Source organism: Exophiala aquamarina, assembly GCF_000709125.1.
Source record: "Exophiala aquamarina CBS 119918 chromosome Unknown aczIA-supercont1.1, whole genome shotgun sequence".
NCBI lineage: Eukaryota > Fungi > Ascomycota > Eurotiomycetes > Chaetothyriales > Herpotrichiellaceae > Exophiala > Exophiala aquamarina.
In genome coordinates, this window is record NW_013550587.1 from 3,503,639 (window position 1) to 3,518,489 (window position 14,851).

The 14,851-nt window shown below is 48.5% G+C and overlaps 5 protein-coding genes across 5 annotated transcripts; 3 read left to right on the forward strand and 2 right to left on the reverse strand.

Annotated features, from left to right (window-relative positions):
• Positions 1-534: 534 nt before the first annotated feature.
• Positions 535-3,093, forward strand: A1O9_01253 (uncharacterized protein; the record flags this gene model as incomplete). Its single annotated transcript, XM_013410412.1, has 1 exon — positions 535-3,093. The coding sequence occupies one exon, from the start codon at positions 535-537 to the stop codon at positions 3,091-3,093; it is 2,559 nt and encodes an 852-aa protein (XP_013265866.1).
• Positions 3,094-4,431: 1,338 nt separating this feature from the next.
• Positions 4,432-5,502, forward strand: A1O9_01254 (uncharacterized protein; the record flags this gene model as incomplete). Its single annotated transcript, XM_013410413.1, has 1 exon — positions 4,432-5,502. The coding sequence occupies one exon, from the start codon at positions 4,432-4,434 to the stop codon at positions 5,500-5,502; it is 1,071 nt and encodes a 356-aa protein (XP_013265867.1).
• Positions 5,503-5,964: 462 nt separating this feature from the next.
• A1O9_01255 (uncharacterized protein) lies at positions 5,965-6,650 on the reverse strand (the record flags this gene model as incomplete). The annotated part of the gene is made up of 2 exons (XM_013410414.1): positions 5,965-6,416; positions 6,467-6,650. Coding segments are annotated over 2 exons (636 nt in total), but the record flags the coding sequence as incomplete, so codon positions are not given.
• Positions 6,651-8,046: 1,396 nt separating this feature from the next.
• On the reverse strand, positions 8,047-8,460 carry A1O9_01256 (uncharacterized protein; the record flags this gene model as incomplete). The annotated part of the gene is made up of 1 exon (XM_013410415.1): positions 8,047-8,460. The coding sequence occupies one exon, from the start codon at positions 8,458-8,460 to the stop codon at positions 8,047-8,049; it is 414 nt and encodes a 137-aa protein (XP_013265869.1).
• Positions 8,461-10,092: 1,632 nt separating this feature from the next.
• On the forward strand, positions 10,093-10,497 carry A1O9_01257 (uncharacterized protein; the record flags this gene model as incomplete). Its single annotated transcript, XM_013410416.1, has 1 exon — positions 10,093-10,497. The coding sequence occupies one exon, from the start codon at positions 10,093-10,095 to the stop codon at positions 10,495-10,497; it is 405 nt and encodes a 134-aa protein (XP_013265870.1).
• Positions 10,498-14,851: the final 4,354 nt, after the last annotated feature.

Below are 14,851 nucleotides of genomic sequence, written 5' to 3' on the forward strand. Positions count from 1 at the left end.
CTCCGTGTCCAGGCGTGTGCTCCACCTGGAACCCGGGTAGCAGGTAGGGTTGCGAACTTGCGACTGTGTGCCCGAAGTGGCCACGGCCAAGCAGCCTTAGGCTTAGTTTGGTTAAGGTTAGCCACCCGGGACGCCCCCTTCGCCCTGTAGTTAGTTAAGGGCCCTCGCGACCACATCCAGGTGCCACTCCCACAGTCCCAATTAACCACCCACGAACTGCTCAGTTGGCTGCTCGTTACCTGGAGCCAACTAAATGACCAGTCCTCGTAGTTGGCTATTTCTCTATTTCTCCCACTGCCGCATCTCACCATCCATCAGGACAAGGGTCTCGGGACTCGATTCGGCTGAAACCCCAGACTCGCAGTGCCTCATAGAGTGGCATTGCTTTGCCATTCCTTGCTACTCACGCCGCATGCAAATTGTTTCCTCATCTCCACCAACATCACCACTACTACCACCACCACCACCAAAAACCTACAATACTACCCACTTCCCTCTGCTCGCCATGACACCGACCTCGCCGCAGTGCTTGCAATGATTCCGCCGACCCCGTCTGTGACAGTCCCTCCCGACAGCTCGGCCAAACAGCTCCTTCAACTCGGGAAGCCCTTTGTCGACTTTCCGAGATTCAGCATTCTCGCACTTCAAGACCAGAAGGACCACGACGGCAACCCCCTCCCTTTCTCCGAATGGTTGACCAAACGTCTTCAGCTCGGTCAGCCTTTTGTCATTGCCGATTTTGACAAGCTCGACATCTGGCGCAAGGCGGGCTCGGGTTCAGGCTCAGGTTCACAAGATGGTGCTGCCTCTGGCTTTGGGATCGAGAGCCTGATCGAGTTGAGCACCAAGAAGAACATACCCATTCGCAATTGCAGCACCGGGCGAGACTTGTCCTTCACACTGCGCAAGTTCGCGGACAGTGCAAGACAGTCGTTCCCCGAGTTCCAGAACCTGTACGCCAGAGATCTACAATGTCCCCCGCAGTGGTTGGAACTCTGTCGCCAACTCCTCCCAGCCGAGGTGCAATGGGGAGGTCGGCTCGATCTGTTCCAGTGGCTGCCCCAGTGTGCCAGGAGCGAAGTGATGATGGCCTATGTGGGTAGCGAAGGATCTTCTTCTGGTTTCCATCGATGCTTTTCCAGCACAGTCGCTCTGAACCTTCTTGTCGAAGCAGATGATCGTCCAGTGGTCTGCATCGGCACCGACTTCGACTCGCAGCAGAAATACAATGCTTTTATGACTGCTCGCGGTGTCTCACCTCATCTGGACTGGTTGAATATTGGAACGGAGGACCTGCTTCAGGCGGATTTCCCGCTGTACGCCTACGACCAACGAGTGGGCGATCTTGTTGTCTTCCCTCCTGCCACTGCCCATCAGGTTTGGAACCCCTCGACCCTTTCGGCCAAGCTGGTTTGGAATATCCTCCATCCCCTGTCGCTTGAGGTCGGCTTCAAGTATGTCCAAGCACCCTTCAACCGATTGTGCCATCCCGACGTCGCTCGCACAAACTTGTCCTTGGCATGTGCTATGCTATCGTTACTTCAAGATGACCAACATTCCGGGACGTCGCTCCCACTTCCCCCGGACCTTCCCCTCCTTTCGCACCTATTTCGACAGATGGTCCACGATGAATCCATCGAATCCGAACCATTTACGCCTATTACTCTTGTGCCCATGCAACCAGGGACCATTGCCACGTGCAACTTTTGCACCACCGCTATCTGGAACCGGCATGTACGATGTACCCAGTGCGCCGACTTCGACCTCTGCCTGCTGTGTTATCTCAATGGGAGATCTTGTGAGCATTCCCAATCTTACGCATGGGCCGAGCTTGTTCCCGCCGACCAATGTACCAGAGTATTAAATCGGGCACGAGAAATCCTGGGCTTCCAGCCAGAAGAGCCGCGGTCGCTCGATCGTTCCAAGACATTAGGCACGGCCGTCAACGATCTCATGCGCGCCAAACTCTCTACCACTGCTCGGTTGTGTCACCTGTGTCGGATTGATCACCAGGAGTGGAAGGGACGTCGCTGCGACAAGTGTACGGCATTTTTCTGCTACCGAGGTTTGTTCCGACATTTCGACACATTCCCAAGTGACGTGATCCGGCACAAGGGGTTATGGACGTGCCCGAAATGTGAGGAGAGTTGCAACTGTCGGTGCTGTCATTTCGTGACTGCATACGTCAAGAGCGAGAAGCCTGCGAGTAAAAGGAGAGTCAAGGCGTGCGATACACGAGGGAAAGTAATGGGGTTTGCGGACAACGTCTTCGACCAACGGCGTGGCCGCAAGGAAAGCACGAACAGCGCAGGACAAGGTGCGATACTACCCGGATTGGCCCAAATCACTGGCAAAAAGCGGGCTATCTCAACGTCGGCTGAGCCAGGACCTGCGACCCCGTTGAGGAAAGTGGAGCTGCCGACTCCAGAGCCCGATCTCTCTGCGCATAGTCGACTCATCAGGTCGCGCGAGGGATCCGAGTACACCATCGACACTGCGTTTACTAGTCTTAACACCAGTCTACCTACATTGTTACCGAGCCTTAAATCATTGGCAGACGGAGCGGAATTTATGATCAGTCCAACAGATGAGAGACGATCACGAGTGAGCAGCTCGCCGTCACTTGCGACCTTGTCATCGGCAGGATTGGGTAAAGGACGGATGGCACCGACCGCCCATCACGTGCCAGACAATGTACTTCCACCGATGTTGGGCCATACGACAGCCAATGGGATCTTTGTGCCGCAGGCGGCCGCTAATGGGATGTCGGCGGCCATGTCATCGCCAGGCCAGTTGGGAATTCTTCATGAATGCAAAGCCTCGACGACAGAACTCGATGCGTCGCTTGCCGAACTCGAAACACGGCTACGAAGTTTGAAGAAATACGATGACGACTTCATCTCCCTGGATTTGGAGGACAGCCGCAAACTGCTGGCTGAGCAGTTGGCGGAGGTGGAGAATGAGATCCGGCTGAAAAAGAAAGAGAAGGGCCGGATACTTATTCAAAGGCTGAAAAGAGAAGGATTTGGAGGGCTTGCGGCCAGCGTGGGCAAAGAAGTCGGATTAGGGCTGGATGGCGGTGGCGAGGGCTAAGTCGACCTGGGTAGGGATGCAATGACTGGTGTACCCCAATAGGAACACGAAACATGGCACGCGGCACAAATGCCTATGAATATGCTTTGGAGTTGGAATGACTGATGCACAGGACAGATTGGACTATAATGAAGGGACAAAAGTTAACAATAATGCACCGACGATGGTTCGGCGCGTGGGAGCGGACATGATTTGTTTACGGGGCTGCAAAGACTTGCTTTCGCTCATGGACTTGGGATGGGACGGGCCAGGATCGGCTTTACTGAAGCGTTTTGAGCTGGCATTTTGGGAAGCTGATTCATACCAGTCTGGGTCTGGGGCTGATTGATGATAGGGGCGATGGCCGATGGCCGAGGACGTCAATAGATAATATCCTCTTGCGATTCTGACCTACAAGGCCGCTTGGGCGAGAGGACTGAATATAGGACCTTCAACTCCAGGTTGTCATCTATTACCATCAGGGCCTTTAGCCCTCCGTAGATGGGATATGGGCTGTGGGATATGGGCTGTGGGATGGCGTACGAGTATGGAACTACCATCAGCGCCAGGGACAAGGATAAGGGCAAGATGAGCTGATTGGCGGTGCAGCCGCGAGTATATCTTTAGGGGGTGACGCCGAGATATGCGCATCACCTTGAGGTTGCTTTATGCTCAGGCAATTTGCAGGGCCGGAATATCTCTGCACGATTGATATGAAGAGACCTGGGTGGTGAGTGAGTGACACCCATAGGTCGATGGTCCCTGGTCCTGCAAATCTTGTATTTTGTTTCCGTTGTATCAATGGATCGAGGAGGATACTTGGTTGAGCCGGCCAGTTGGTCGACTTGGTCAACATGGGCAGTTTGCGCGCTCCACTCGCCACACTTGGTCGTCCATCTCATCTTAAACTCGACTTACCGACAGGGACTCAACTCGTCCACACACAGCATCTTTCTCTCTCGCCTCCTCTCTGCGTCTCCTCTCCCTCGCCCTCTTTCTCGCACTCTTTCTCGCACTCTTTCTCGCACTCTTTCTCGCACTCTTTCTCGCACTCCCCTTCTTGGTCGTTTCCTGCACTGCGTGCTGCTTACTACGGCTGTTATTACGGCTGTTACCACCACTACTCTTGAATCAGTATTTGTCGTGTCTTTGTCTTGCTCTACCCAGCCGGCCTGTTCGTTCTTTCCTCTTTCGCGCACCTTCGCACCTTCGCCTTCGCCTCGCTCCTGCCTCCGAGCACTGAGCCTGGTCTACCTTTCCATCCCACCTTCCTCTTTTACATAAGCATATATAAACATACATACACCCACTCCTACTCGTCCTCTCCATCCCTCATAACCTTCAATTCTCAACTGCGTCATGTCCGAATCCTCAACTCCCGTCACTCCCAAATCTCCCCTCGTCCCAGACACTCTACACTCAGTCACCGCCCTTGCTCGGTTCGAATTCGAGCCTGGGAAAGGGAACGAGGGCACCAAGGTCATGATGGTCGAATGGCAGGATGACGACCCCGCGCGTTCCAAGGCTGGAAAGTGGCATGTCTCCTGGACCGGGAAGCGCACTGTCTTCCCTGCCGACGACACTCCGGCCGATAACATTCGCCGTTTCTACTTTCTGCTTCCTCCCGCCGCCATTGTTCCCCCCCATCTCACTCTCGCCTACCATTTCCCTAGAACAGGAGACTCCTCCCAACCGGAATCCCCGCCTCTGACAATGACCGTCAACCCCCTTCCCGCCATCTTCACCCCAGAGCTAGGTGCCACCGCAAAGACAAGCGGTAAGAAGGGGGTCCTCCATACTATCTGGGCAAAGAAACGGCTGTCCGTCCTCGAAAAAGAGATCAAGCGCGAAGAGGAGTTGAATCTAGAAGGTGTTGCCCTCGAGATGGCCATCTCCGAGAAATTGTGGATAGAGGCCAACTTCGGTCTGGCCATGAAACCTCTTGCTCTTGACCTGTCCAAGGTCTCCAATTCTCCCGCCGCACCCATCAGTCCGGGCATCCAGAGTCCCAGGTCGCCTGGCGGTCGGCGCTTGAGTGAGAAGCTCAAGGGTCTTAGTCTTGAGACAAGTGAAAAGGAGCTCGCTGTTCGCGGCCTGAACACAACCATCCGCGAAGCTCATCCATTGTCGCCTGAGCCTTCCGACGTTGCAAGTTCCGCATTCGGTGCTTTTCGAAATGGGCCTGCCCCTACGCTGTCTGCCCCAGGCAAGAAAATCATTGCCCAGGCTCCACCAGATCATATCAGGAAACAACAAGACTCGCGAGCAAGTTCACTCGATGTCTTCTCCGACAACCTTCCTACCCAACCTGCAGATGATGATCTTTTCGCTGTTGCTCTTAGCCCGAGATCACCAGATGGGCCAAAAAGTCCGTTTTCTTTATCAAGTGCAGAAATAGGCGCCTTCTCCAAGATCAAAGGCGAACGATGAAATCGAGCTCATTTTCACCTGTCTTGCTCCTGCACAATCACCTGCCTATTCGAATGTTTCCATTTAGAAAAGATTTCCTCCAATACCCCGATTTGAAAAATGATCCATGACCGATCCCAGAAGCCTACCCTAGCTGAGAAATGCATACAATTTCCGTCCATCTTCAAACTCTCTCGCCCGGATGATACACATGTGGCTTCAATTCCTCCCCTTTGGATCACCCTCCAGCGACCCTCCCCCCTCCCTCCCCACACACGCCCTCACGAGCTCATTATTACTGGCCTGGCCAGATCCTTCAACCCCTAAGGAACAAACAAAAACCCGTCTTCGTGGAATTTATGCAAGGACCGCCGCTGCAATAAGAGCTACAACTGCAAAGCTTGAGCTTATCAGCTTGCTCGCATCACCAGTCGATCCCGAAGGAGCCGGAGTGGCAGGCGCAGGAGCCCATGTGGATGCGGCCGGTGGTGGTGCCGGTGGTACGTTGGCAGTCGGTGCCGGTGTGGTCCAATTCGAACCTGGAGCAGCTGTTGGAACTGGTACCACTGCACTCTTGGTGCATCCGCAGTGTTCATCCCACCAGCTGTATTGAGTACCAGGAAGATTGGTTGCAGGGGCCGTGGGTGATGCCATGGCTGAGGTCTTGGAGCACCCACAAGCATGATCCCAGTAAGTAACCGTCACGGTTGGGTCAAGGGACGCAGAGATCAGAGTTGCATTGGCTGATGGGCTGATTGTGGGCCAGCTAGTCCAGCTTGTGGTGGAAGATTCTACTGGAGGCAGTGTAATGGCAAATAAGGGAGATGCTGTCAATTGATTGCGTTGAACCAAACCAATATGGTACTCCCCAGGCACGGCACCTGGAGGAAGACTGACAGTCCATTCATATGTGAGAAGAGCTGCGGGCTCATTTGCTTTGCGAGAATCAGCCACTGACAATCGAGAACATGCCTTGACGACATACCGAAGATATTCCATTGCCACGTATCATTCCCCAAGAACAAAGAAACAGGTGTGCCATCACCCACTGTCCAGTGAATTGGCCAAACCGTTCCGACTACGGCACTACCCCAGGTAGTATTCGCGAACGAGGCAGTCTGTGCCGCGACACCGTAAGCCAAGGCGCTAATGGCGACGTATGACAACGGAAGCATGGTCGATCTGGGCGAATTGGGATCTTATTGTAGAAACGAGTGTGATAAGGCTGAGCAACCTCGAAGAAAGTTGGTGGCACGGCACGTACTGTACGTGACCTTTAAGATGATGCAAGGTTCGAGGAATGAATGAACGACACGAATAGCTTACAGGAGTGACTTGAGGCGAGCAGAGAAAGAACTAAGAGTGCAACAATCCAACACCAGCGTCCAGCGCCGTAAATGAAGGAGGCCGATCACCGTTGAATTGTTTGTTGTGGCGCCTGTCGCTTTATGCCTGCATTCCAGAAGTCCGCATTCTTTGACATTCCTGCGGCGCCCGGGGGGCGCACATACCCATGCAAGACTGGCTACATGAAGTCTTAGATTCGCCCGAGCTCGGAATGGTAGCTCCAGAACGTAGAGTAGAGCAGAGATCTGATTAACCTGAGCATGAAAGAGACGCTAGAGCACTGACGAAGTTGAGGTCTTCCGAGCCTCTTAATCTCCCCACGGAATCCTGTGCAACCATACTCGCGAAGCGAACAATTGATCCGACTAATCGATCGAATAATCCATACCTTCTTGTGAAGAGCAAAGAGCAGTTCCTAGAATCGACACTGAGCATAGCATGATTCGACTACTGTATACCCTCTGGCATAGGCTCGATATTCCGTGCATTACCCACCTCGATATACACAGCTAGGGGCACACACTTGCGTAACAACCGTCAATCTTTATCAAGCCGTGCCCGTGAGGGTAGGTACCAAGTAGATAGGAGTAGATAGGTTAAAATTTCCAGTGAGAGCTGGAGGATAAGACGAGAGGCTAGGACGTCGGACAGAGGCATATAGTACACATATGTATGGCCCGACGAGAGTCTATTTTTATGTTGAGGTATATCTTGATGGAAGTGTCAAACGATCACTAGCTTCGTAGCTTAGATCGCTTCTTCTTTTTCTTCTTCTGAGTGAGTTTAAAGGATGGTGTTTGTTTTCAGGGTATCAGCTATATTGTATCTAAGCACAGTAGCGGTAATGGCTAGTGACCACCAGAAACGGTGGTACAGGTCAACAGCTGTCTGGGAAGGCGGGAATCTGGGTTTGTTTCATGCGTCCTGTCGAGCAAGATCTCCGCTTAATTGGGATAATACCTGATGGCTAGGCCAGGACGGATTTTGATCGTAGATAACTTTCCAAGGTATCAATGCCAGTTTTCCGCCGAACCAAGCAAAGCACGCCGCCACGTATCTTTGCACCAGTACGGACTGGGATTCCCCATTGATGTGTTCCGCATATAGAATCAAACCCTTCTGGTATAAACTCAGACGAGATTTGGGTCAAGATATGATCCTTCCCTCCCGTTTTAAGAGATATCCACCGTATGTGTAAATCAACTCCACAAAGCCAGTCTAGAGCATTGCAGCCAGGCCCAAGATTGCAGCACCGAAGGCGCCGGCAGCAGGGAGAGCGACTCTATCGACACCATTGCCGCTGCTTCCACCCGTGGTGGCGGTTGCAGAAGATGGACTGGTGCCCGTGAGACCGGTGGCAGCGGTGCTGATGCCACTTGCAATGCTTCCAGCAGCCGAGGTGGCAGCATCCACGCCGGATGAGATTTCTGAAAGAACAGACGAGTATGCAGAGGCGTCGGTCAATCCGGAAGCGGCGCTGTCGACAAATTCGCTGACGCTGGAGAGCACGGATGCCAGGTCGGTGTTGGTGCCCACAAACTCGGATGCCTCAGAAAGAAGCGAGTCGAGGTCCTGGGCATAGACTGCGGTGCTGGTCAGGGACAGCGCAGTGAGGATGTATGAGAAACGCATGTTGGATTCTGTTTTTAGGGAGGAGTTGTTGTGATGTTGGGTGCTTGATGTTCTGGAAGGAGCTGTGATGCTGACTGAAGGCGATTGACAAGGAGCAATCAGGGCTGATGCTCAAAGGAAGGTGGTGGTGGTGACTCTGAATGAACAGTTGGAAAGAGTGAAGGTGACAAAATACGAGTAAAAGTGGAAAGAGGCAGTGGAATTCACGTTTACTTAACGTCTCCTCAACATCCTGTCACCTCAAGTGAATTCTGCCTTGGCCCACCTGATGAACGAGTTTGATGACTACTCGTACTTCCACATTTCAGGAGAATGGTTCGGTGCTCATCAATTGGTCAAGGTGAGAAGGCCCATCTCCCATCTAGTCCAATATACGATTACGGACTGCCTTTTGCAGGACGGATCGACTGTGAGCGGCATAAGGCTGGGGACAAGAGTTCTCTGTGGATCATTTGCCCTTGTTTCAAGGCCAAGTGACAGATGCAAGGACTCAGGAGTGTCAAAAGCGGGTCGTCTCAAGGGGTCGAAACTTGAACTTCTGGATGTCCATTGCCCCTAAGGCCCTACGAATAAGCTTCTGACCAGGTCCAGTTCCTCGGCTGACCCTTTGGATCTTACGACCAATCTCGCAAAAGGGCTGGATACGAGGAGCTCGTGAGCGTTAATGCGAATCGGGCAAGACCAACGCCCACTCAAGCCTTGCCGTTCTTCTGGCTCAAACGAGTCGGAGTCTGGCTGTGGATATCTTTCGACAAATGACGTGCATGTTCATGCGGCTCAGAGTGGAAAATAGGGGGATTTTGGTCTTGGCATCAGTGCTTGGCTGACAAGGCTGAAATCGAGAGCCTCGTCCCTTGAACTTGCTCATAGCCTAGTATCAAATAAGTCCAATATCTCATATCACGCAAAGCTAGGGCAAAGTCCATCAATACATGCCGATGATTATCCTGTTCCAACCGCCATGCCTTTGCCTTGGATTCGCGTAATTGCCAGATGATAACAATATTGTTCATCACCACTTCGACTTCTGCGCATCGCAGCCCTCGAAACATGCAGCTCTGCCTTGAATGCTTGTTTACTCATAAAGTAATACCCTTTGAAGATATAGATCGTATACTGAGTACAGTGTATATCACTGATTCTCACATTCGCGAGTCATTTCGTAGTGGGGATGCTTCCCTCAGTAAGAGTAGCCTGTTAACTACCTAGGTAGGGACGTGACTGGAACACACGGTCCTACCTAAATGTTTGTGGAGAGCCGCCACACACCAAATTCGTAGAATTTCTGTTACGTGAACACTGGCACCGTCCTCGGCTACAACTATAGTCTGTGCCTACAAGCAAGGGACTCGTACATTGGGTACACTACTGTAGGTGCAGAATGTCTTGGCATTGTACCTCTAATTACTCGTACTGCACCTCACCAGTTTAACCGGGGCATCTGTACGAGATGGGCGGCCTAATCAGATGATTACCCTAAACCTTACTCTATCATACCAAATTATATGTGTAAGACACCTACTGGCAACGCCATTCCTCGAGCACATTGTCGATCAACTCCAAACTCGAGTTGCCCTACCTCTCTCACTCACAACAACACCCGCACCAATCAACACAAAGCAAACAAACACCATGTCTTCATCTCTATCCACCTCTCACTTCCGCCCACTACACATCCCGCCCCTCCTCGCCGCTACATCCATGGGCATCGGAGCCGTAGTCCCGCTCTGGAACCCTGTGGCGGCGATCCGAGCATTCGGGCTTCCGGACCGCATCGCGACATCGCCTCCTGCGCAGGCGGTCTTCAAGGTCTACGGCGCCCGCAGTACGTGTTTCGGGGCGGCTATCTGGATCTTCTACCTGCAGGGCAAATTGGAGGCTGTCGACACCATCCTCGCCCTGCAGTCCTACGCTACTGTCGTCGATGCCTGGGTCTGCTGGCGTGAGGGGGTGCCACGCACGGCACTCATGAGAGCCCTCGCTGGCGTGCTTGTTGGGGGTTGGGGCCTCTTGGGACTGACGCAGAGGTTCAGGTAGCCAGTCTTGATTGATTGGTGGTTTTTCATGACGTTCCTGGGCCTAAAGCCCGCCGTCGTAATCGTGTGGACAGACGGCCGAGCCAACACTAGGTTTAAATTATCTGCAGTGTCTGCTTAGGCATTCCGCTGGTTGGCCAAGTCTTGAAGAGAAGTTGGGAGTATGCGTCTTCATTCGTACTTGTTCACGAAAAATACCACTCAACTCACACAACATCGCCTAGAATCGGCCTTCTGTGAATTCAAAACACATGTATATTCAATGACTAGATAACAAACTTAACGAACATATGTCTCCCCCTACGTCATAATTCCAAAACATAAAAGCAAACACATAGTCTTCGTTGTATGGACTCCATTTACGATCAAGAGCAAGAACGATCAATGAGATCGTGGCCTTCGTAAAGCAGTCTCCGCGGCTATGGGAATATCCGAGACCCACAGGTAGGCGTGTGATGGGAAGGGGACATGATCATTCCTAAGACGGTACGAGGGACTCGTCAGACTATATAGTATCCTAAGTACGTACTAGATTAGCGCCTAGGCGCTCCGGGTTCGCTTCGGATAGCGTTCGAACAGCTCTCGGAGCTAGTTCGGATGCGGCGAAGCGATATTGTAGACTACGATCTTTATAATCGCTTAGTATTAATAATTATATCCTCCCCTACCTAACCGGACAACGGCCTCGTTATAATATCGAGGATAATACCGTTAACTTACTAGCGTAGTCTCCCGAATGGATTATATCTCCCGTAATAAGTCTACGGTACTATCTATATCGTAGTAATAACTCTAGTATTACTTCGAAGAAGTTTAGCGGGGTAAAGAGGCTTATATCTAATTCCGAGTTAGCGTAGGGCGTCGGGGAGTATACATCGCGATAGAGTTAGGCTTAAGTTCGCGCGTATCTATAAGGTCTTTTCGAGGCGATATAACTAAATATAAATAGTCTCGGGCGTACTAATAAAGTATATAATAGCCTTATATATACCCGAGGGGCTAAGGTAAGGTATAGATACCTTATAAATTATCTTCTTTACCTTATCGGCGCTAGACCCTTATTTTTAACGTTAATACCTAAGATACTCTTTCCGTTATTATTTTATAACTAGCTTCGTAATAGACTAGCGTTACCGAGACGTCCTCGAGACCTTACTTACGATAATAGCTTAGTATATATAATTAGGGTTAATTCGGCGTTATCCTAAGCCTATATATTAAGGCCTCGTAACTACTCTTCTCTTTCTATTTCGTACTATATCTCTAAAGTCTCCTCTTTCTTCTTCTTTTACCTCGCTCTCTTCCTTATTTCCTACTTTTACGTATTCGAAATACCTACTCGCGCTAAAAAGAACTATTAGGAAGTTAACGTTAAGCCGGATCGTTCTCGATTCGACGACTAGCTCGAACCTAGCGATAGTCGTCGTTCTAAGCTAGCTTCGACTATAATTACGAAGCGTTAGGGTAATACTTTAATACTACGTAATATTTCTATTATATTCGTAAGTCGGTTAAGTATTTCGAGATCGCGCTAGAGCTAACTTATTTTATAGTATTATTAGTAATTAATTCTAAGTTTAACGTCCGTAACTAATACGCCTTCTTTAATATCGATTTAGAAGTTTATCGATAGCTTAAAGAATCGGTATTATAGTAGTTTCTATATTCGCCTTATAGTTAATTATTTTCTACTTCGATTTATCGAGTACGCTAGTAAATTAAATCTTAGTACGCTTAATTATACTATATTAGCGATTAGGTATTCTATTAGTCTCGTATATAATTTAAGCGATACGTATAACTCGTACTAGAAAGGCTTCGACTCGATAAGCTATTCTTAGTAGGTATTTCTAAAGTACGTTATAGTATCGGTAGATCTATCTATTACTAGCTCTAATATCTCTACTTTAATATTACTAGAAGGTAATTATATATTCTACTTTAAGAGGGGTTAGATTTATTCCCTTCGATCTCGTAATAGCTTTAAAGTAGTTACTTAAAATTAAGAAAAGGATTATCTTTCTAAGGCTAAGTCTCGCGAAGTCTTCGTAGTCGAGCCTATACCTACGATAATAGGTCGTAAGTTAGCTTAAATTACTCGTCGACCGGTCGCTACTTTTATTCGTAAAGCGAAGGGTATATTTCTTATCGACGTAGGTAGTTATATCGTAGTCTATATTCTAGGTTCCGGTAGAAAGTTAGTTAAAACTAGTAACGAGATTATTATCGCTACGAATTCGGGCGAGATTATATTTAAATATCCTAATCTTTAAGGTCTAGATTAGAATAATTCCTAGACGATTCGGGAGAATTAGAAAGCTATTCGTAGTACCTTAGTACGTTTCCTAGATAAAATTAACGATAACGAGGACTAGAAGCTTAAGGCTAGCGAGAAGAGTAAGTTCTATATTACTAAAAGTATTACTCCTTCTTTAATAATCCGAGAGTTAATCGAAAGCTAATCGCTACTATAAAGTAATATTCTATACGACTCTATTCCTCCTTTAATTATAAGTCGTTAACCTTTTCTCTCTTCGGTCCGTTCTCCTAGCGATAGTTCGGCCTTAAGTAGTATTCCTCGAGGTCTTCGGCTACCGCCTCCTTCTTTATTTCCTTCTTAATTCTACTTCTAGTAGCCTTTAAGTTCTACTAATCTTTAAGGCGATACTAGTTTCGAAGCGCCTAGTTATTTCTTCGATACTCGCTCTAGTATATTTATCTATCCTCCGAGTAATCCTTCCTCTCTCGACTTCTAAGCTCTCCTATAATAGTAGGCTTAAGCTTATCGAATCTAAATAGAAGAGATACGAGCGGAATTACGAAGAAGTTAATAGGATTAACTTATAATACTCGATAAGGTACGATAATTATAATAATTAATAAGTATTATAGACTATTAGTTCGAATAGCCGCGTCGGTTCTCGTAATATAGTCCGCCTTCGCCTTCTCTTCGACTACCGAGATCTAGTTAGGGTCGGTATACGTCTAAGGTCTTACCTCGGAACCGTCGAGCTAGTAAGGTATAGATAAGGACGCGTCGCGGTACGAATATACGAAATATCGAGGGAAATAATAATAAAGCTATAAATCTAGATCGTTCTAGTCTAAATACGAGGTTAACTACGGTCGCGTCTTCTTCGTTCGATTTAGAGTTCCTTAATTATCCTACTTCGTAGTCTTAAATATAACTCTAAGGACGAAGCGTAGATCCGTCTTCTTAATTTAGTTTATAACCTTCCTCGGCCGGTTCTCGACCTTTATCTATAGTACTATAGCGATAATTACGTTACCTATTAGTAGCGTCTTAGTAATATTCTACGTCTCGATAATCTTCGGTCGCTAGTTCGTATTCGCTATAGTAGAGTAGTTTAATAGCTAGGTTTTTCTAGGGTTTAAGCGTTTTTAGCGTCTTTATATTAGATTCCGTAATTAGTTAGATACGATAGCGATAATTCTAAGGAGGGATTTCGTAGCTCTAAGGAAGTTAGTTCGCCTTTTTATAGATAGAAAATACTAAAAATATATTCGAGTAATCTCTATTCCTTATTTAAAGATCTCGAATAACCTTCGCCTTTAGGTATAGTCGTAAAGAACGGCCTTCGACGTATCTATCTCGTATCGATATAGCGTTTACCGTTACTTATCGTCCCTAAAACTATATCGAATAAGTTTCGTTACGCTAAAGTCTTCGCCTCTATAGCCGTTACTAATTTTCCTTTATACGGCGAGATAATTTAGCTCGGTTTATTCTCTACGAGTCTTACGTCGCTCTAGTCGATATCGGGCTCGATTATAAGACTTTAATAGTATCGATATCTATACTTATTAGGCTATCGGAATCTAACTTAGGAGGAGAGGGGAAAGGTATTAAATTCTATAGTACCTTCGAAGCTATATTACGATCTATAGCTTATTCTTCTCTTCTAACGTCTATCGAATTCGATTCCCTTAGGAAGCTCGTCGTTATCGAGTCGGCCTATAGTATATCTATATATTTAAGGGCTTAGGGGCTACTCGCGAGTTACTCTTATAAGGGTCTAATAGCGCTTATAGTTAGTTCCGAGCTACGAAGGAAGTCTTTAAACCCTATAATTTAGTCTAATTTAGGTAGATCTATCTTTAGCTTTCTACTTTCTACTAGTATCTAATTAAGTTTAGGGTTCTCTCTAAGTCCTAATACTCTACTCCCTAGTATTCTATAGTCTTTCTACGATTTAGGTCCTAGAGTTATCGGCGTTCGCGTAAAGGTATACTAACCTTCCTTCGTCGGTACGATATCGAGACTATATAGTATCGACGGAGAAGAAGTCTTTTCTCCTCTTATACCCTTCGGTACTACGCCTCGATCTCGAGTA